At 35.9% G+C, this 24,083-nt stretch overlaps 1 protein-coding gene across 1 annotated transcript in view; it reads left to right on the plus strand.

Moving 5' to 3' along the window:
- Window positions 1-24,083, plus strand: part of CPD (carboxypeptidase D) — a 79,798-nt gene that overhangs the window by 1,222 nt on the left and 54,493 nt on the right. The window contains exon 2 of the mRNA XM_055325597.1: window positions 5,983-6,230. Within this exon, the coding sequence (XP_055181572.1) occupies window positions 5,983-6,230 (248 nt within the window). The remainder of the gene's footprint in view (window positions 1-5,982; window positions 6,231-24,083) is intronic.

Raw genomic sequence — 24,083 nt, forward strand, 5'->3', positions numbered from 1 at the left:
GTAGGCAACGTGCTAAGGAAGCTCTTTCCCTGGACTGCGTGATCTCACTTTATGTTGGCCACAACCTCGTGAAATACACATCATTAATATCCCTGTTTTGCATATATGGGAAACTGAGGGTCAGATTGGTTAAATAATTTACACAGTAGGGAGTGTAAGTGGGATTTAGATTCAGGCAATCTGACTCTGTCAGTGCTCTTAGCCATAGAGGGAGACTGTAACCCATTAATGATCAATGATAAGTGACACTCCCTGGGTCCTCTTGGTTATTTGACAGACACTGGTTCACTTCCAGTCTTTACTTCTGACTCCGCTAGGGAAATATATGGCTATGGCTGGAGAACTTGCACAGAGCTGATACTATCATCTGTGAGCTGCTTCATTTTTGATTCTCCAGAAGGTTTCTGATGCCATTTGTGCACTTTATTAGTGGGCTGAATGGCCAATTATCACATTTAACACACACCTTAAGTGTCATTAAGCACTATGTGGAATGTAAAAATTAAAAGCAATAGGACCTCAAGAAATTGGCATGTAACAAGAGAATATTATAAATATCTATGAGGTGTGTTTATGTATCCAGTTAAACTTTACAGGAATTGTTCCTACTGGCAAAATGTGTGTGGGCTGCAATAATATGGATCATCTCTCTGTGCAAGAGGTGAACTTGAACCATGTCTCAAGAGATGTGTCTCAGGAGATGAATAGGATTTTCAGCAAAAAGGAGGAGGAGAAAAAAAAAAAAGAGGAGGAGGAGAGGAATAAAAGAACTTACTCCAAATGGAATAATGTCTGAAGTGAGCGTATACTTCTATCCTTTTCAAGGATAAGCTTCACTAGCATATCCTCAATTTTTGTGTTTCATAAGGCTTGCGAGGCAATAGTTAATCTTGCCATCTCAATTTGAAGATTTCTGAGTGACAGATACTATAAAAGTAATAATGAACAGAAAAGTTTCTCTATGAGACTTGGGATCATCTCTTCTGTAATATTTAAATACATAGAGCAGATCTAGAAAATTCGTAGGCATTATGACAACCCTAGATTTTTTAAAATATTCTACCTTTCACTTTACTCCTCCTTTTGAGATCCCTTGTAGGTATTTAATTTCACATGCATCTCCTGGAGATTTTTTTTTTCTTTTAAAGATAACCATGTCACGATCTCTGAACATTTGCCTAAGAAACATGACTTTAATGTGTTTCTTGCTGTTAGAAGCTGTGATGGCCAGGGCTTTTCTGAAATGATATATCGAATGTACTGTTTGCATTGCTTAAATGAAAATGCCCTGTTGTGACCCTTGCAGAGATATAAATTCCTAGATTTTTCTCTTCAGTATTAGTTTTGCGGTGAAAATGAAAATGAGCTTTGCCTTGGTGCAAGTCACCTTGAGGCTGTACCAAAAGCTTCAAATTTTAAATGTGGATCAAAAATTTGCTCTCTGGTTAACTTTTTCATATCACAGTATTTAAATAACATAAGTTTTGGTTTGGGGCAGTTAGTTCAATGATAGGAGCTTGTACGAATTTAAAAGTTAATCTGTGTTTGCTGGCATCAGACAGAAAGTCATTTTGTTCCATAGCTATGGACCATCCGATGGTAACCAACTATGTTTCACACATGTAACTCTAATAAGGGAAAGTGGGTGATTAGGGTGAAAAGTACATCCATCTATCCTCAGTTTTCACAAATTAACTTCACAATTTACCTCAAAATGGATAATCTTTTTTTTTTTTTTAAGATTTTATTTATTTATTCATGAGAGACACAGAGAGAAGGCAGAGACAGGCAGAGGGAGAAGCAGACTCCTCGCAGGAGCCTGATGTCGGACTTGATCCCAGAACTCCAGGGTCACGCCCTGAGCCAGAGGCAGATGCTCAACCATTGAGCCACCCAGGCATCCCAAAATGGATAATCTTTAATGATAAATTAATAACAAAAGACAATGATATGTGAATAAAATTAAAAACACAAGCATACATGCAATTTGAGATTGATGCCTAGAGTGAGCTCTATGAATAGGAAATTTAAGAACTGAATGTATTAGTCTGTATGGGAAAATTATCTTTTTTCAATGTATTTTCTGAAATCATTTGAGTAATTTCTTGATATAGTATTTACCCAGCTATATTAGAAATAGATTTTTGTTGCTATTTTGGGTATGTAAGAATTTAAGACTTACTTCATTCTGCTTCGGATAGTGAATTTTATTTTCTTTGTTTCACTTTATACATAATCCAATGGGTGTTTTTGTATTACTGATAATTGACACATACACTTAGGAAAATATACAAAATTTTAACCCCATCATTAAAATAAAGATTTTATAGTTTTATTGACCCCCATTTCTGGCACACTAGGCTTCTTTAATTAAATATACCTGCTTAGACTTTAATAGGAGATTGGCATGTAAATGATTTTTGGTATGCTATTGAAAAGCATTATCATATTGCTGGGGGTGGGTATTTTTGAGGGGCTTGTGTTTTAACTATAGTTTCTTGAATCTTTAGAATTTAGTTTATCAGATTCAAGTTCTCATAATTTTAATTTACTTTTTATTTATTTTAAAATTTAGAGAGAGAGAGCATGGGAGGGGAGGGGCAGAGGGAGGGAAGAGAGAATCTCAAGCAGACTCTGTGCTGAGCTGAATGTGGGGCTCAATCCCCTATCCCTGAGATCATGACCTGAGCTGAAATCAAGAGTCCAACACTTAACTGACTGAGCCACCCAGATGCCACTCCAGTTCTCATAATTTTTAAAAGTTATTTGTAGGGTTATCCAAGACATAATAATGTTAACCTAGAGATTAACTTTTAATATCTATAGAGTCTTGCTTACATACATTTATATTTAGCAGGTACCTTAAATCTTATGTAAGGAATAATATATGATACTGAAGTCAAGTATGAGGAACACTTAAAAGAATTGATTTGAATGGAAACCATAAAATATCTTTCAAATAGAATTGGATTGACATGCAAAGTTGGTTTGATAAAGACTAAAAGTGATAAGCTTCTAGCTACTGTAATAGGTATCCCTTTGTCTTGAAATCCTTATGAGTGGCATTCATACTTTTAAGACTACCTAAGTAAAGGGAGGAAAATCTAACAATTGAATTTTATCACCTATATAGATTGCATGTATTTTGTTGTTCTAAAAGCATTTGGTTAGGCCATTTTAATATTTCAGGGAAGCATTGCAAGAATTGCCATATAGGGACACCTGAGTGGCTCAGTCAGGTAAGGGTCTGCCTTGGCTCAGGTCATAATCCCAGGATCCTGGGTTAGAGCCCTCCATCCGGCTCCCTGCTCAGCGGGGAGTCTGCTTCTCCCTCTCCCATTGCCTCTCCCCCTGGCTTGTGCTTTCTCGCTCTCAAATAAATAAAATCTCTTAAAAAATGCCAAAGTGAAAACAGCATTTAGTAGGGGTGCCTGGGTGACTCAGTGGTTGAGCATCTGCATTTAGCTCACAGTGTGATCCGGGAGTCCTTGGATTGAGGTCCCCTCTATCCCCCTTCATCATGTCCCTCATTGGGCTCTCCGTAGGGAGTCTGCTTCTCCCTCTGCCTGAGTCTCTCTCATGAATAAATAAAAATTTGTTTTTTTAAAAAACCACAGCATTTAGTAGAGAATCTCAGACTTTAATGTTTTAATTGAAAATATACAATTAAAGTAGTATGCTTCACTTACTTAGAATATGCAGTTATCCATTTTATTTTTCTAGAATATGAGTACCATGAGGGCATTTTTAATGTTCTTTTCCTGACATATTCCCTAGTGCCCAGAACGTTGACTCTTAAGAACATTTGTTGCTGAATGGATTACCTGAACTGGGCTAGCTTTCTTTAAACTTTCCCAAAATCAGAAGGGGAGAGAAAAGTACTCAAATTACTTTAGATATACAAATCAGAAGTAAATTGACAATACCTTAGCAGTATTAAAATGCCATTTTTTAGATAGGTAGAATGGAGTTAGAATGTTAGAACATACACTTAGGTTTTGTTTCTGTATCATTCTGTCACCCAAATGCTAGCACTGGTAGTGGGGAATAGAATGAAAGTCTGAAGGCAGTGATTCCCTAAGTAGGATGCTAGATATCTCCAAAGGAGTGAACATTAGTTGAGCAGAGGCTATAAAGCAGTTGTTATGCTAGAAGGTGTTTACGTGTATTAATTCTTATAACAACCCTGGGAAGCAGGTAGCGTTAATCCTCATTTTACAAAAAAAAACAAAAAAACAAAAAACAAAAAAAATCCTCATTTTACAGATGAGTAAGAAACTGGGGTTCAATGAATTTAAAGGCAGTAACTTCTTTCTGATCATATTTTATTACTGGTGAGTGACAGCTCTGGGAGACTGAATGTTCTTGCCCATATTTGCGTGGCTCCAAAGCGATTGCTATTGCTGTTCCGCCAAATGGCATCCTCTGGTGTCTGGAAGATTGCTAATTACAGTTTTATATATATATATATATATATATATATATATATTAGTTTTTAACTAGTCTCTTTTCATAGTCTATTCTAGTATATAATCATTGTTTTTATTGATTAAATTCTGTCTTCTGATGAATATTCTGTGTTATATTTTCACTTTTTGATATTTTCTGGGATAACATTGATCATACTTAAAATAACCTTTCAAATTAGACATACTGTAGGCCTAAGGTTCTTTGAAGCATATAGAAAGAAATGTTCTATATAACTCCCTTTAGAATTTCTGTAGGTCAGTTCATTTCAGCCACAGAAAGGTAGAAGCAAGAAAATCCAATTTAGAGTGCAAAGAGCAAAGTGTTCAATCTGTAGTCACAGCATTAGTTTGAACTGTTCCATGAGGGAAGGATGTATAAATAGGGCTTCAGCATGTTTTTTGCCTTTAGCTTTCACCATAAAAGGAGTTCTTCAGTATTTCTGTATCTATAAATTTCACCAAATTATAAATTGGTTCACTTAGAAGTAGAAACATTAAAAAAAATGTTTCTTTTATGGGAGCAGCCTTGTCTCCATGTCAGTTTATTTTTTAATGGGCCAATCAGAAGTCTTGGGCTTAGAAAGAGAGCTGCTTCTATGGTGATACACTGAAGGACTAATCTTCTCTGTGCTATATTGTTTTTCTCTGAAAGCAGCTCACTGTATCAGGTTCTCCCCACCCCCAGTCTTCTCAACTGTAGCTTCTCTCTTGACAATGTGAATTTACTATATTGTGAAACTGTATTTGTGGGGCAGAACACATCCTGTTTTAAATTAGAGTCTGTGCCTTAAACATTTTGGGATAGTAAATATAAAAAATCATGAAAGTCATTAACCTAACTCACATGTTCAACAAATATTTAAACAAACCATGTTTTCTACAATGTTAACATGTTATGAAATACAAGTATCAGATTGAGCTATATGAAACTGTCACTTTTGTAGATCAAAAAGTGACTGAACCCTGGCAGGTTCATATGACTCAACCTGATACATGCATTTGAATTCCCTGAATAAGATGTCTCCTAAAACATTAACTTGTACTGTTTTTCAGCTATTTTTTCAATGATGGGGAAATTCTTTAAAGTTGCTTAAGGTTGGGGGGGGATCCCTGGGTAGCTCAGCAATTTAGCGCCTGCCTTTGGCCCAGGGCGTGATCCTGGAGTCCCCGGATTGACTCCCACATTGGGCTCCCTGCATGGAGACTGCTTCTCTCTCTGCCTGTCTCTGCCTCTTTCTCTGTGTATCTTTTATGAATAAATAAATAAAATCTTTTTAAAATATTAAAGTTGCTTAAGGTTAACTTAAATTGCAAAAACTGTTTGCCTGAGATTTGTTGAACTGATGAGACTTTCTTTCCTTTTCTTTTGTTGTTGTTGTGCTTCCAATAGCTGATAGAGTTGTTTTCTAGGTCTCTAAGAGATACCTGAATTCATTTATGAAAGAGGATTTTTAAATACATGACATTTTCTGTGCCTTTTTTTTACTGATACATGCTTTGGTTGTTTTCAAAGGTTCGTGCTTTCTGGAAATCTGCATGGTGGCTCAGTGGTAGCAAGCTATCCTTTTGATGACTCTCCAGAACATAAGGCCACTGGAATCTATAGCAAAACCTCAGATGATGAAGTCTTTAAATACTTGGCAAAAGCCTATGCATCAAACCATCCCATAATGAAAACTGGTGCCCCTCATTGTCCAGGAGATGAAGATGAGACTTTCAAAGATGGGATCACAAACGGCGCACATTGGTATGATGTGGAAGGTATGGAAAGTTATGAATTTGCTATGTTTTCCCCCTTGTTCATTTGGCCTGCCTTCCTTCCTTGCTTGCTTCCTTTCTTCTTTCCTTCCTTCCTATCCCCCTCCATCCCTCCTTCTTTTCTTTTCTTTTCTTTTCTTTTCTTTTCTTTTCTTTTCTTTTCTGTTTTCTTTCTTTCATTAAGTAAGCTCTATGCCCAACATGGGGCTTGAACACCCGATCCCCTGAAATCAAGATCACATGCTCTACTGACTGAATCAGCCCAGTGCCCCTCATTTAGCTTTCTTATGTATACTCTAAGTGGAAAAGAGGAAATTTTGAGGAATTCTAATTTTTAAAAAGCATTTTTTTTTTAATCTTGAAAATTTCAGACCCACAGTACAATTGAAAGACTATATGAAGGCCTATATTATCCTTTATTTAAATTCACCAATATTGGGCAGCCTGGGTGGCTCAGCGGTTTGGCGCCACCTTCAGCCTAGGGCAGGATCCTGGGGTCCCGGGATCGAGTCCCGCATCAGGCTCCCTGCATGGAGCCTGCTTCTCCCTCTGCCTGTGTCTCTGCCTCTGTCTCTCTTGAATAAATAAATAACAATTAACAAAATAAAAATAAATAAATAAATTCACCACTATTATCTTACCCTGAATGCTCCACCTCTCCTGTCCCTTCCCCTCACACATTCTCTTTTGCCAAACCATCCAAAAGTAGGTTGCAGTTTCCTTAATATTTCACCTGTAAGTACCTCAGCATGTATTTTCCAAGTATAAGAACATTTTTATGTACAACTATATACCATTATGTAACTGAGAGATCAACTGTAATTCAGTACTACCATCCTGTATTCAGTCCATAACTCAAATTTCTTTATTATTCCTCAGATCTCCCTTATAGCTCCTTTTCTTCCAGATCAGATCCAATCAAGGTTCGAGCATTTTATTTGGTTCTTGTGCTTTTGTAGTTTCCCCAATATAGAACCATCATATCAGTACTCTCTTTTCTTAATTATGGTGAATCCTTTGAAGAGTTCAGGTCACTTGTCCTACAGAACATCCCATATTCTAAATCCTAGTCAAATTTTCCAGCAAGACTTACATAGATTACGTCACACTACATCAGGACACACATAAAGTACATGTGCCATGTGGCCATGGAGGACATCTTAGTTAATGTGATGCCTACCAGTTCTTTCCCTTTTATATAAGGGCACATTTTCCTTTTATATTTTAATCTGTCGGGTTCATGTAATTTTTTTAAATTGTGGTTGAACACACACACACACACACACACATATAACATAAAACTTATTTTAACTATTTTTAAGTATAGAATTAAATGACATTAATTACATTCACAGTGTTGTATACCCATATCCCTACTGTCTACTTACAAAAATTTTTCAACACTCCAAACAAACTTGGTAACCATTAAGCGATGATTCTCCATTCCCTTCTACTCTACTCTCTATCTCTGGATTTCCCTATTCTAGATATTTCATGTAACTGGAATCATGTGTTTGACCTGCATCTGGCTTATTTCTCTTAGCATGGTGTTTTCAAGGTTCATACATTCAGCACTTAATTATTTTTTATGATGGAGAAATATTCCATTGTATGTATATACTCCATTTTGTTTATCTATTCCCCTACTGATGGGCACTGGATTGTTTTCACCTTTTGGTTGTTGTGAATAATGCTGCTATGGACATTGGTATATAAATATCTGTTTAAGTCCTGGTTTGGGGAGCATCTGGGTAGCATGTCGGTTAGCCTGCAACTCTTGGTTTGGCTCAGGTGGTGAGATTGAGCTCCCTGTCAGGCTCTGTGCTCAGTGTAGTTGGCCTGGGACTCTCTCTTCCTTTCCCTCTTCTCCTCCTGCTCATGCTCTCTCTCCCTCTCCCTAAAATAAATAAATCTTAAAAAAAAAAAAAAAAAAAAACTTCTTGCTTACAGATCTTTTGGATATGTACTCAGGAGTGGCATTGTTGGGTCATATGGTAATTTTCTGTTTAGTTTTAAGGAACCACCAAATTGTTTACCACAGTGGCTGTATGCCATTTTACATTCTTATCAGTAATATACAAGGATTTTTCACTTTTCATGGAATATTGTTTTTAAAAAAGTTGTTAAATTAAGTTTTTTTTTTACCTTTTCTTTTTAAGTGTTACATAGACCAGCTGTTGTGCTTTTTAAACTTTTGATGTCCTTTGAATAATAACCTATTTTTTTAATGCAGTCTTAGACTATTAAGACTAAACAGAAGGAAAAAGGTAATTCATGGAAATGTCCTCTGTATAAACTTTTTCTCCTCTTGGAATCTGCCCGTGGTGAAATATCTTACCTCGTCCTTACTTTTTTTTTTTTTTATTGGCAGTTACATTATAAAGTGTCTTATTACTTTCTCTTTAATGTGCCTCTATTTAAACCTTTAAATTATTCTTTGACTTTATATGTGTGAAGCATTGTTTACCCAAACTGGATCCTAAATTTGAGGACTTGATAATTTTGAGTTTTTGATTCCCCTGTATTTCTACCAATATTTTTTGTATATAGCAAACATCCATAAGAGGTTTAAAATAATTAGAAGCCATTTCTGCCCGTAACAACTAGAAGTGATTTGAAAATCATTTAATTTTTTTATAGATAAGGGACAGACTTTGATGTTTAATCCCATTTCAATCTTCAGCAAACATACTTAATCAAATCTGACTTTATGAACTAATGGTTTTGTGATATAGTCAAGTTGCTTCATAATAATTAAAGATATTATTTAAAATAATGTGTTAATAATAATTTACTTTTCTTTTTTGGAGAAAATTGTAACCAGAAAGTAATTTCTGGTTGACAATTAAGGAAGGTAAATTTATGTTATACTATTAAAAAAAGAGGGTGTTGCCTTCACAGTAAGGTTATTCAGTTAAACCAGATATCAGATTTTTCTGATTCTTCAAACATATGAAGAAGCTAAATTTTGCTGCTGCCATTATTATTGTTTTAATGAACGTCAACTTTTCTCCTTTCCTAGCTGGGTGGTCATTTACTGTTATTTCTACAACTAGCTTTTATCTCTTCCTGCCCCAGCAATATTGAGCAGTTTTAAGAGTTTCAACAGGGCAAATTCACTTTGTTTATCTTATGCAGGACTGCAGTGAGTAAGATATTGTGAAACCTGTGACTCGGCATATATTCAGACCCGGATGTCCTGGAGTAATTTGATGCCTTATGTGATGTATTTAGAAATTCTAGCTCAGGGGATCTCTGGGTGGCTCAGCGGTTTAGCGCCTGCCTTTGACCCAGGGCGTGGTCCTGGAGTCCCAGGATTGAGTCCCAGGATCGAGTCCCAGGATTGAGTCCCAGAATGGAGTCCCACATCCAGCTCCCTGTATGGAGTCTGCTTCTCCCGCTGCCTGTGTCTCTGCCTCTCTCTCATTCTGTATCTCTCATGAATAAATAAATAAAATCTTTAAAAAAAAAAAAAAAAGAAAGAAATTCTAGCTCAAAGAAGTATATACTTTTAGAGCTAAAAGTGAATATATTGATCTACTCCAACTCTTTTGCTTTATAAGAAATCAAGACCCAAGAGAGGAAATAACTTGTACAGTATCATTTATTCCTTTAGCAGATATTTACTGAGCCTCTGCCACATCCCATATACTGTATTAGGTGATGGGAGCAAAGCAGTAGGAGCAAAATAGGAACAATTCCTGCTGTCAAGGATCAGGAAGGATATTAGAAGCATGGGATATGGGGTGATCTGGCCTCACCATGTTCACGCTGGTTGCCAGGATTGACTCAGCATATCCAGCCTGCCTATGAGGGTGGGCCTTATTTCTCTCAACATGTGTCTCAAACCTGCAGGATCCCTCTAGGGAGTAACTATCCTAATAAGGCCTCTGAATGAATAGTCATACTCTGCTACTAAAGCCTCCTTATTGTGAGAACCTAAGCTGAACTTCTTCATGGAGCAGACTTTTTTTTTCACCACAATGTGCTGATTTGTATGACTTTTGTCTATCATTCTTTTTTTCTTTCTTCACAGTTAAGAAGACCTAAAAATCATCTGATGGTTTATTCTAAACCAAATTTAATGAAACTGAACTGTAGTTTTAGGTCAACTTTAAAAAATTGCTTTCTTTCAACTTACAAAATTTTACAAAATGGCAAGTAATCCTAGACCACCTATAATTGAAATTATATGATCAAAAGTCACAATTAGATATGATTTTTAGAAGTTTACTTGGGCAAATGCTGTTATATTTCATTTCCTTGCAGGTAAAAGAACTCTGGAAGGCAGTGTAGTATAGGCAGTGTAGTATAGGGGCTAAGGACAGAGCTTTGAAATCTGACTGGCTTGAGTTGGAATCCCAGCTCTGCCACTACCTCTGTGTGTGTGTGTGTGTGTGTGTGTATGAGAGAGAGGGAGAGAAAGTGAAAGAGATATCTTGGGCAAGTTAAGGAATTTCTCTGAGACTCATTTCCCACATATATAAAAGGATGACAAATACTATCTACCTTATAGGATTACGAGGCCCAAGTGAGAATGGATGTAAAACACTTAGCTTAGTAGCTGACTATGATTAGGTCAACTGCCATAGGCTTTATACTTATGTCTTTTTAAACCACTGCTAACTTTTCAAACTGGTAATTATGAATTTTTTTTCCCCTTTTCCCCTTTGGAAGAAGAAAATGTTCTGTGGATTTATCAAACTTTATTCCCTCTCCTTTTATACTTTATTTCAACCTTTTCCCCCTTCACCTTTTATTGGGCAGAGAGTTATGAAATGTGACCAGATAGCATATAATGTAACTAACTCAGTTTTTTGTGAGTATAAGCTTTTTGATCACTTGGGCAGCTATTCTCTGCATAAAGTGGAGGTCAGACTGAGCAGCACTAATGTGCTCTAAATTTTGAGGTATATTTGGCTTGAAATAGATTGCTGACGGAAAGGGAAAAACATGGGGGAGAATAATTACCAAATTGTTTTGAACAGCACGAAAGGTTATATTTGGTCCAAAGAGCAACTGAAAAGCTTATTCTGAAGTAGCATTTTCTGTGTCATTAAGCAGGACATTATGACGAGGATGTACAGAAAAAGGAAGCCTGGTACACTATTGATGGGAATGTAAATTGGCATAGCCATTGTGGAAAACAGTATGGAGAGTCCTCAAAAAATAGAAATACCATATGATCCAATAATTCCATTATTAGATATTTACCCAAAGAAAAAATAAAAACACTAATTTGGAAAGATATATTCATCCCTATGTTTATTGCAGTATTATCATAGCCAAAAGATAGAAACAACCTAAGAGCCATCAGTAGACGAATGGACAGGGCACCTGGTGGCTCAGTCAGTTAGTCATCTGCCTTCAGCTCAAGTCATGATCCCAGGGTCCTGGGATCGAGCCCTGGTTGGGCTCCCTGCTTCTCCTTTGCCTCTGCCCTTCCTCCTTGCTTTGCTCTCTCTCTCAAATAAATTAATAAAATCTTTTTAAAAAATAGACTAGTCTATAAGGAAGTGATGTATATATGTACACACATGTATATGCATATATATACATATATATAAACACAGTGGAATATTATACAGCCATAAAAATAATTCAGTTGTGCCATTTGAAGCAACATGGATGGACCTAGAGGGTATTATACTCAGTGAAATAAGTCAGACTGAAAAAGACAAATACCATATGGTTTTATTCATAAGTAGATTCAAAACAAACAAACAAATGAATAAAAAAACAACCAAATCAAACCTATAGAGAACAAACTGATGTTTGCCATAGGGGTGGGGTGGAGGCTTGGGCAAAGTAGAGTGAAGGGGAGTAGGCTGTACAGGCTTCAAGTTATGGAATTAATGAGTCAGGAATAAAATGCACAGCATAAGGATTACAGTTGATATAATAGTGATGTATTGAGATAGGTGATGACTACACTTGCAGTGAACATAGCACAATGTATAAACTTGTTGAATTTTTACTATGTTGTACACCTGAAACTAGGTTAACGTTGTATGTCAGCTATACTCAAATAAACAAAAAGCAAAAACAAAACAAAGCCCAGGACATTATGGATTAATCATAAGATGCCAGACAATTGGAATCTATTTAAAACAGACCAAAAATGAATCAAATAGTGTAGAATTGAAAAAAATACAATATCTGATAGTAAGAATAGACAAATCCATTAATACAATAGATTTTAATCAATTTATTTATTTATTTATTTATTTATTTATTTATTTATTTATTTATTTGACACAGAGTGCACAAGCAGGGGCAGTGGCAGACAGAGGGAGAGGGAGAAGCAGTGGGACTCAATCCCAGGACTCTAGAGTCATAACCCGAGCCGAAGGCAGATGCTTAACCGACTGAGCCACTCAGGCGCCCCAGTAGGAGATTTTGAATATGTCTCAGTATTTGTTAGATCACAAAGACAAAAATATCAATAAAGACACAGTAGATTTAAATAACATAAATAAACCAACCTGCCTTAATAAACATGAAGAGAATACTGTCATATCTAATTTTCCTGCAATCTTTACTAATCTGAAGTATAGAGGAAAGGTAATTTACCACTTGTTACACTTACAGAAGATGTGTCTGGTTCTCTTAGTGCTTATATTACTTTGTTTTTAAAATTATATGTTATAAGCAAAGTAGCAAACCTACAAAAACCTAAAGCATTCTTATATCTTAGCTTGTTTCACATTTTAATGGGATCAGGTCCTAACTTACCAGCAGGACACTAAAGGTCCCAGACTCACGCCTACATTTCCTGTCTTCTCTCTTCTTCCCTGTCATTGAACTGCTTGTCCTTTCCTCAAAACATGTACCTTGGCTATTTTCTGGAATGCTTTTCCCCAGTTCCATTCTAGTGGAACCTCTAGTGTAGTAGCTGTCACTCTTTTGCCTTCCTGGAGCTTTTTGTTGATACCATCAATACAATGCTTACCCATTTCTGTTGTTAGCAGCTTTTTGCGTCTCCTGCTAGGACAATGTGGTACTATTCGTTTAAAGTTATCTTTACACAAAATGTATTGGTGGGGAAAGAGTGCTAGAGTAGGAGGCACTAGGGAGATGTTTACAGCTATTTGGAGCAAGGTATTTGGAAATAAGGGCTTTATCTAGAGGGATGCTGTGGGGATGAAGAGGGTGTGTGAAATATAAGAAATTGTGCAGAAAAAACTGTGGGATTGACTATCCATTGTTAGATGGTAGAACAGAGTGTCAAAAAGAAGGACCCAAAGATATAATTGGAGGTTTTGAGCTTGGAAAAGTGAGAATGATAATGGAAATAGGAAAACTCATTGGAGGAGTGCTCATGTGTTCCTATTCTCTTCGGGTGAGAGAAGAGTGAAGATCAGGATGGTACTTGATGTTTTAGTTACAAGTATCCAATGAGCAGTTGGAAAATAGGCCCTGGAGATTGGAAGAGAAGTCAAGATGATAAAGAGATTTAGGAGTTTTGAGATGTGAAAGTGTATGGCAGCGTATATGATTTTGAAAATTGAATTGATATTGTTTCCTGGCATAATTTAATTGGCTAGAGCTAGAGCCAGAAATTCAACTAGAATATATTATATATATGTGTGTTATATATATTATTATATATTATATATGTAATATATTCTATTTATGTAATATATATACACACACAAACTATATATATATAGAGAGAGAGAGAGAGAATACAAATACAAATAAACAGATGGCTGGTTTTTTGTTTTTGTTTTGTTTTTTAATTCTAAAGTGAATGTACTTTTGGCATTTTGCCCTGGGATTTTTTTTTTTTTAAGGAATGCTGGAAGTTCAGATATTAATTCTCAGTCCATTGTTCATGTTTTAAGAATACTACTGATAATCAAATGAGCATTAGTAAAGTGCTTTTGGTCTTCTCTGATTTGTTCATTAGGGAGGTGATTGGACCTCTTTCTTTTTTCTTTATTTTAATCTGAGTGCTGCCTAATTTGAAAGTAAAGCAAAAAGGTAAAACAGTTCTCAGAGTACTTGCTTCTACTTGAGTCATGAATTTGCTTTAGGAAACTGAAGTATAGCCTGATATTTTAAAATCTGACCTTTAGGAGCGGCACAGTTGTGTATTTTGTAATGTGATAATAGACTTATGTGACGGTTGAGAACCAAACCTTAATTACTACTTTAGGATTTGGTCCCTAAATCTTCAGATCTGATGTCTAGAAATTAGATGTGCTTTTTTTTCTTTCTTTTTTCTATTTAACTCAGGTGGTAGAGAATTGGGATTCTACTTTAAAAAAAGGAAAATGCAGTTCAAAGACCTGTGTGAGAGATCATGTTGACCAAACTTACACAGTTCTGCATCTGTTTTCAATTCTGTTTAATTTAGTTTAACTTTGTACAACCACATCATGAACAAATATATATTCAGTGGGAGTGGTGAGGGAAATAGATTTTTAAGATAAAGTTGCTGAGAATACAAAGACCAAGTTAAGATTTGCTCAAAATGAACTTGAATTTAGAGACCAGGAATATGGGGATTCTTTTTTCAAGGGCAACCTCTTTTTTTTTTCCCCATTCATTTGATCCAGATGTCCCACTTAAAATTTTTTATGAACACCATCCTCATTAGCTTTTAAAAATATCTCAGGGAGTGTAAAATTATCACTTTATATCTCATTCATTATCAGTAAAGAAAATTATTCACAATTGTCAAAATTGTGAGAACTTTTCATTATCCTTTGAAGTAGTTTTATTAAAGAAATAACAGTAAGCTCAAAATTTGAATATAGGATGGAAATTGCCCATCTATATTCAAGCACTCCGAAATGTTTTTCCTAATGAAATTTCTTTTTTTTTTTTCCTAATGAAATTTCTTAATACATTTGCAGTTTTTTCTGTAAACGATTTATAGGATTCTTTTATAATACAGTTTCATACTTTATAATTTGGTCTACAAAGGCAAGTTAAAACAAACTTGCTATGTTCAAGTCTTAACATTGAAGAATTGATTATATTTTTTTCTATTGACTTTCTGCTTGAGACATAAGAGTGAGTCATTCCTTAGTTCTCTATTTTTGAATGAAGGGTTAAATTTATTAAAGTACTTCTCCCCCAACAAAGCTAGATCTCTCTGTAGTGAAAACAGTAATAAGGACTGGTTCCATGATAAAGATGAATTGAGTGTAATAAAGCATATGAAAATGTGTTATTAGACAAATGAAAGAGTTTAATGGATATGAATAGATTCTTTGATCAGAAGATTTAGCCACCCATTACAATTACTGTTGATCACAATTTGTTGTACTACTGGACAGATTTCTAATGGTTACACTTTCGGTCTTGTTTTTTGATACTAGAAAAGGAATTAAAGCATTATAGGTTTCATAGTATGTTACATCAGTTTTTTCTGAACATAGAAAACTGCAGATTGCTAGGTAGGTTTTGTTTGTTTTTTTTTTTAAGTTTTTTTTTAATATAAGTAATCTCTACACCCAACTCATGACCCAGAGATTAAGAGTTGCACCCTCTTCTGACTGAGCGAGCGAGACACCCAGATGGGTAGGCTTCAAAACAAAATTCATACCTTTTTTCGTTCTTTGTTAATTCTCCTTGTGAGTAGAGGAAATAATCTAAATCACTGGTTTTCAAACTGAGGTATGTGTGGGGAGAAGGAAGAGACCTGTTAGTTTCAATAACTTTAAGAAAATAAATTTCCAGATCTTCCATACCTACTCTTTCCTAAAATTGGTTTGCCTGAGAGAGGTGCTTACTGCGAAGATTCAATCACATGTCCTCTTTGACCACTTGACTGAAGATAGGCATAGTTTTCTACACACCTGAAGCTCACTCTGGTATATTGACTCAGTTTTACAAACTCTCGGGGCAAAACAAAAGGGACAATTTGGTGATTACTTTAATGGTATCCTAAAAGCATCACGCCAAACTTCTCATTAAAAGATATTTTTGGAGTGCCTGGGTGGCTCAGTCAGTTGAGTGAGGGGCTCTTGATTCTGGCTGAGGTCATGATCTGAGTCCTGAGATCAAGCCCCACTTTGGTTCCATGCTCAGCGGGGAGTCTGGTATTCTTTCTCCCTCTGCCCCTCCCCTCTAAATAAATAAATACATCTTTAAAAAAATATTTTCAAGAATTATTACCTGTTTATTGTTTATTAAAATTTATAATTGTGCCTTTCTGATAAATTTTATGCCAGTTGTTATTATAATTTTATAATTTTATTAAATTTTATGCCATTTGTTATAATAATTCAATCTGGAAGACAAAAATTAGTACTTAGGGCATTAAGGTAATTGAAAATTAAGGAAAATTTGAGTATATACATATACTCATTTGAGTATATACATATACTCAAATTTTAGTTTAAAGTGTTATAGGATGATCAGTGAAAGACTTGGAACCGTACAAATATGTCACATTCAAATAACGATCTGTGGGGGTGCCTGGTGGCTCAGCCAGCTAAGCGTCTGCCTTTAGCTCAGGTCGTGATCCCAGCATCCTAGGTTTAAACCCTGCATCCGGCTCCCTGCTCAGAGGGGAGCCTGCTTCTCCCTTCTTTCTGCTCCTCCCCTCTGCTCATGCTCTCTCAAATAAATAAATATTAAAAAAAAATCTGTGGATGAAGCAGAACAGAAATAGAAGTTCAAGTAGAAAAAGGGAAGATATAAAATTCTTATTGTTAAAGAAGAGTATATGTTCATACAAGTTTTAAATAGATGGTTTTAGGAATTAGATCTCAATTTTTATTTATTTGGGGACATCTAAAATAATAGCGTAAAAGTTTTATTTAAAAGTATAAAAATTAAAAAAAAAAGTATAAAAATTTGCGCAGTCCCAGTGGCCCTGTGGTGTAGCGCCACCTTCAGCCCAGGGCGTGATCCTGGAGACCGGGGATCGAGTCCCACGTTGGGCTCCCTGCAAGGAGCCTGCTTCTCCCTCTGCCTATGTCTCTGCCTCTCTCTGTGTGTCTCTCATGAATAAATAAAACCTTCAAAAATACAAATTAAATAAAAATATGTAAGCATTGCATAATTTTTCAAAATTATTTTAATATGAATAAACAGGTTTGAAGGTCATTGGTTTAGACAGCCCCCTGAGAGAGACTAATGGGTAATAGAGGCTTGCTTATTTATAATTGTTAATAAGTTAGATAAATAACAGATCATTTATGCTATTAGTAAAGTGCTTTATTGCTTTGAGGCATGCCTGTAATGAATGTTCTGTCTCTCATGAATAAATAAATCTTAAAAAAAAAAAAAGAAAAGGATTCTTGGGCACCTGGGTGGCTCAGTTGGTTGAGCGGCTGCCTTCAACTCCTATCATGATCCCGGGGATCTTGGGATTGAGTCCCACATTGGGCTTCCTGCTCAGGGGGGAGTCTGCTTCTCCTTCTCCCTTTGCCTGCCACTCCCCATGCTTGTGCACGCTCTCGCTCGCTCTCTCTCTCTCTCTGTCAAATAAATTTTTAAAAAGGATATCCTATATGTAGCCTTCTATTACTGATTTCTGTGTAATTCCATCATATCAAAGAATATACCTTGTATGATTTCAGTTCTTTTACATTCGTTAAGTCTGTTTTATAACCCAGGATATTGTCTGTCTTGATGAATATTACATTTATACTTGAAAAAGAATGTGTATGCTACTGTTGTTGGGTGGGATGTGCTATAAATGTCATTTAGATCTAGTTGATGGTGGAGTTGAATTGTAATGTTTTCTTGGTCAATTGATCCTTTTATCATTATGTAATATCCTCTTTATCTCTGGCACTGTTCCTTGTTCTGAAATCTACTTTAGCTGATACTACTATACACTATAGCCCCTCCATTTTCCTTTTGTTCTATGTTTGCGTAGTATGTCTTTTTCCATTCTTTTACTTTTAACATACCTATGCCATTACATTTTAAGTGAGTTTCTTATAGACGGCATGGAATTGGCTCTTGTGGGTTTTTTGTGTGTGTTTTTTAAAAGATTTTATTTATTTTAATTTTTTTTTAAAGATTTTATTTATTTATTCGTGAGAGGCACAGAGAGAGGAAGAGACACAGGCAGAGGGAGAAGCAGGCTACCTGCAGGGAGCCCCATGCAGAACTTGATCCCAGGACTCCCGATTATGACCTGAGCTGAAGGCTGATGCTCAACCACTGAGTCACTCAGGCTCTTGTTTTTAAATTCATTTGACAATTTGTCTTTTAGTCGGTATGTTTATACCATTTACACTGGATATAATTATTGATATGTTTGGATTTAAGTCTACTTTTTAAATTATTTTCCTCTTTATTACCTCTGGTGTTTATTCTGCGGCTTCCTCTTTCTTGTCTTCTACAGGATTGTTTAAATGTTTCATATTTTATCTCTGTGTTTTTTACTATATCTCCTTTGTATAGCTTATTTTGGTAGTTGCTCTAGGAGTTACAATTTACACACTTAACTTTTTCTCTTTTCTTTTTTTTTTTTTTTTAAATTATTTATTTATGATAGTCACAGAGAGAGAGAGAGAGGCAGAGACACAGGCAGAGGGAGAAGCAGGCTCCATGCACCGGGAGCCCGATATGGGATTCGATCCCGGGTCTCCAGGATCGCGCCCTGAGCCAAAGGCAGGCGCCAAACCGCTGCGCCACCCAGGGATCCCCCCAACTTTTTCTCTTTTCCATTTGTTTTTATTGATATTCGATTTGCCAACATATAGTATAAAATCCAGTGCTCTCCCAAGTGCCCTCCTCAGTGCCTGTCACCCAGTTAGCCCAACCCCTCCGCCCACCTCCCCTTCTACAACCTTTGTTTCCCAGAGTTAGGAGTCTCTCATGGTTTGTCTCCTTCTCTAATTTTTCTCACTCAGTTCCCCTCCTTTCCCTTATAATCCCTTTCACAATTTCTTATATTCCTCATATGACTGAAACCATATGATGATTGTCCTTCTCTGACTTACTTCACTCAGCTAATACCCTCCAGTTCCATCCATGTCTATGTAAATAGTAGGTATTTATCCTTTCTGATGGCTAAGTAATATTCCAGTGTGTGTGTGTGTGTGTGTGTGTGTGTGTGTGTGTGTGTGTGTATCTATACACCAGTATATATACCGCATCTTCTTTATCCATTCATTTGTGGAAGGACATTGTGGCTCCTTCCATAGTTTGGTTATTGAGGACGTTGCTGCTATGAACATTGGGGTGCAGATGCCCCGGCGTTTCACTACATCTGTATCTTTGGGGTAAATACCCATTAGTGCAATTGCTGGGTCACACTTAACTTTTCATAGTTCTACATAGGATTGATATTTTACGACTTCAGGAGGAATGCACAAATCTTAACCACCACATTTTACCCTCCACCACTTTATTTGGTTATGTGTATATTCATTGAAAACCTCACCAGACAATGTTAGGATTTTTGTTTTCAATTGTCATACATATTTTAAAGAACTTAAGAGGAAAAAAATAGTTTATTATATTTACCTAGATATTTACCATTTCTGTTGTTCTTTCATTCTGGAGGTCCCAAGTTTCTCTCTGGTATCCTTTCTTTTTTACCTGAATAAGTTTCTTTAGCATTTCTTTTAAAGCAAGTTGGTTTGTGATGGATTCTTTAGTTTTTCTTCACTGAGAATGTCTATTTTTGCCTTTTTCACTGGTTATAAAACTCTAGGTATTGGGTTGACAGGTTTTTTTTTTTTTTCCTTTTAAATGTTTTGTGCTCTTGCCTTCTGGCCTCCGTGGCTTTCGATGAAGAAATTCAGTCATTTGGACTGTTGTTCCCCATATGAGCATATCATTTTCCTTTTACTGCTTTCAAGACTTTTTCCTTTGTCTTTGGTTTTTAGAAGTTTGGTTATGAAGTATCTAGGCTTTCTTTTTTTTTAATTTATCCTGTTTGGGATTTACTGAGTTTCTTGAAATCTAAGTTTATGTCTTTTGCCAAATTTGGGGAGTTAATAGCCATCATTACTACTATTACTACTACTACTTCTTCTTTCTTCTTCTCTCCTCCTTCTCCTCCTCCTCCTCCTCCTCCTCCTTCTTCTTCTTCTTCCTCCTCCTCCTCCTCCTTCTTCTCTTCTTTCCTCCCCTCCTCCTTCTTCTCCTCTTCCTCCTCCTCCTTCTTCTTCTTCCGTCGTGCCCTTTTTCTGCCCTCAGATTCCAGTGACAAGAATGTCAGACCCATTGGTAGACCTTTGTCCCTAAAATTATTCTTTTTCTTCTCTGTTGTTCACATTAGGTAATTTCTACTTGTCTGTCTATAAGTTAACTCATTCTTTCCCTTTGTCGATTCCATTCTTCTGTTGAATTCATCCAGTAAATTTTAAATTTTTGGTTATTATATTTTTCAGTTCTGAAATTTCCTCTTTGTTCTTCTTTATATCTTCTGTTTTTTATTTTAAGAATGGTTCATCCTACTTCCTTGTAGTATGGCTAAAATAACTGCTTTAAGGTTAGTGTGATAATTCCAACATCTGGGTCACCTTGGAGTTGGTATCTCATCATTATTTTTTCCTGTCAAGTGTTTGACATTTTCCTGGTTCTTTGAATGTAAAATAATGTTGAGTTATAGATTGGACATTTTAGATCTTATGAGATCTGAGTCTTGTTTAAATTCTATAAAGTTGATAATTTCTTTTTGTGTTTTAGCAATGAATGACCCAGTTAGGCTCCATTTTATGTTTTGACTTGCCTCCTGTGGGCTGTGATTGCAATATCAATTTTCAAAACTTTTGTGATTCTGTTCGGATCTGTTCTATGTACTCATCTCCTAAGGACCAGTCTGGGAGCTAGGCAGTGATGTGTTTTGTAATTCAGTTCTCCGTGCTTTTGGTATGTTGTTTAGGATCATACCCACACATGTGCAGTTCAAGATTGAACCCAGGAGTTCATAGACAACTTTATGGGATCCCTTTCTTAAGGTCGTTCCTCTCTACGATATCACCAATAGTCCCTTGTTTCCAAGGTCTCCTAATATAGATGATAAATAAAGACATGAAGGGCTGTGCAGTATTATCTGTTGTCAGGGAAATACAAATTAAAACTACAGTGAGACCCCACTATACGCCTACTAGAATACTTGAAGTTAAAAAGTCTGAACAGTTGCTTGAGTAGTTTGTTAGGTGAGGATGCAGGGCAACTGGAACATTCATGTACTGCTGGTAGGAATGTGAAATGGTAAGCCACTTTGGAAAGCAGTTTGACAGTTTCTTATAAAGTTAAACTTTTACTGTATGACTCAGCCATGCCACTCCTATTTATCAAAAAAAAAAAAAAGAAAACCATGAAAATATATACCCACACTAAGATCTCTGTGCAGCTCTATTTGTAATCACCAAACTGAAAACAACTCAAATACCCATCGAATGTGAATGGATAAATAAATGTACATGCGAGGGGATACATAGTAATAAAAAGTACAACTTAGGGCAACCCCGGTGGCTCAGCGTTTTAGCCCCGCCTTCAGCCCAGGGCGTGAAGACCCGGGATCAGGTCCCATGTCAGACTCCTTGCATGGAGCCTGCTTCTTTGCCTGTGTCTCTGCCTGTCTCCCCCTCTCTCTCTGTGTCTCTCACGAATGAATAAATAAAATCTTTTTTTTTAATTTTTATTTATTTATGATAGTCACAGAGAGAGAGAGAGAGGCAGAGACACAGGCAGAGGGAGAAGCAGGCTCCATGCACCGGGAGCCCGACGTGGGATTCGATCCCGGGTCTCCAGGATCGCGCCCTGGGCCAAAGGCAGGCGCCAAACCGCTCTGCCACCCAGGGATCCCACGAATGAATAAATAAAATCTTTAAAAAAAAAAGTAGAATTTATATATGCAACAATATGAGTGAACCTCAAAAGCATTGTGCTGAATTAAAGTAGCCTCATACAAAAGTCTTCACACTACATGATTTCATTTATATGACATTCTGGAGAAGGCAAAAATATAGGCAAAGAAATTAGATTAGTGGTTGCCCAGAGCCTAGGAGCTGGGGGGAAGGGAACTCCCTGGGATGTTATAAATGTTATGCATCTTGATTGTGGTGGGGCTTATATGAATGTACACATTGCACTATGTACTTAAAAGGGATGACTTTTACAGTATATAAACTATATGACTCAATAAACCTGATTTAAAAAAACACTATATAGCAGTATGTTGATTAGAGAGATTGTCAAAATTGTTTTGATCCATCAGTTAACTCATACTTGAGTATAGGGGAGTATTGTTTTGAGGATAGTTTGAGTATAGTTTTTGAGAAACTATGTTTCAAAGAAGAATAAAATTTAAGTATCATGAAATAAGATTTATCTTTATATGCTGTTTTGTAATCTTGTTTGTTATTATATGGTAAATATCATGCCCATAAATATATGTCCACAACACCTTAAATAGTTGCATAGTAGCTTATTTTATATAATAATTTGTAAACTGACCCACCATTTTTGGACATTCAGTTGTTTCCAGTTTTATTCTCTTTCAATTTAAACACTATAATCCTCATCCTTGTAGCTATTATCTTGGAATAAATTCCTGAAAAAGAAATTTCTATGTTAGGGTCATACCTGTTTTGAAGATTTCATACACATAATTTTTGAATTATTACTCAGGAATGTTCTAAATTCCCTTATTTTATGAGTTTTTTGTCTCTTTTTTTAAACTATTTTTAAGATTGTTTTTTGATTAACCAATATTTTACAGTTGTTACCAGTTAAATCCATCATTTTTTTCCTTTTATGCTTTTGTACTATTTTGTTGTCATACTTGGAAAGGTTCTCATCCTGAGACTATGAAAATATTTCTTTGGCTTCCAGTTTTGTTTACAACCTCATTGTTACATCATTCAATATGGATTTAAGCGTTTATTTGGTATGATATGAAGTAAACCTCCCCTCTATTTTTTGTCACATGGTTAACCAGTTCATGTAATAATTACTGACTAATTCATTACCCATCGGTTTTAAATGTATCTTTAATCATTTTGTTATTGCAAATGTTTTTGTTACTGTGCTTTCTGCTTTGTTCTATTGGTCTGTTTATTTTGATCTTAACTGTACTGCCTTAGTAAGTACAGTTTTAAGACATTTTAATATGTAGCAATGCAAGTCCCTGTTGTCATTCTTATTTTTTAATGTTGTCTTGGATATTCTCATCCATTTGTTTTTCTAAATTTTAGATCATTTTGTCCACTTGCAATAAAAATCTATTTTTCTGTGTAGTATTTGTAAATTAATTTCAAGGAAATTTGATATTTTTATAAGCCTCATATCTAGAAGCATGAAATCTACATCCCTCATTAAAATTTTATGTTACTTAGTATTATACATTTTATTATATTTAATCTTATGTGTGTTGTGGGTTTTGTTGCTGAGATCTTTTTTTCTGTTATGTTTTCTGATTATTGCTGAAATATGGGAAAGGAATTAGTTTTTGTATTGTTTCCATGTAGTGTTATCATCCTTTTATTTCCAATATTTACATGGCTTTCTGTTAAATAGGGTCTTATCAAAGGAAAACTTGGAGAGCATATGCCAAGATTCAATTAATATTTTGTATTTCTCCTAGATTCTATACTGTGAGGCTACAATTGATTCCACAAAGATGTGTTACAGTTAGGTACACTATTCACTGTAATACTTCCTCAAATCTATAGGACCTACGAAAAGAATTTTGTCTCCATTTAGTTTTAGATTGTAGTTATATGATTTAAAAAAAAATTGCGGGATCCCCGGGTAGCGCAGCGGTTTAGCGCCTGCCTTTGGCCCAGGGCGTGATCCTGGAGACCCGGGATCGAGTCCCACGTCGGGCTCCCGGTGCATGGAGCCTGCTTCTCCCTCTGCCTGTGTCTCTGCCTCTCTCTCTCTCTCTCTCTCTCTCTCTCTCTCTCTCTCTCTGTGTGT

The sequence above is a fragment of the Nyctereutes procyonoides genome, unplaced genomic scaffold (genome assembly GCF_905146905.1).
Source record: "Nyctereutes procyonoides isolate TBG_1078 unplaced genomic scaffold, NYPRO_anot_genome, whole genome shotgun sequence".
In the NCBI taxonomy this organism is placed as follows: domain Eukaryota; kingdom Metazoa; phylum Chordata; class Mammalia; order Carnivora; family Canidae; genus Nyctereutes; species Nyctereutes procyonoides.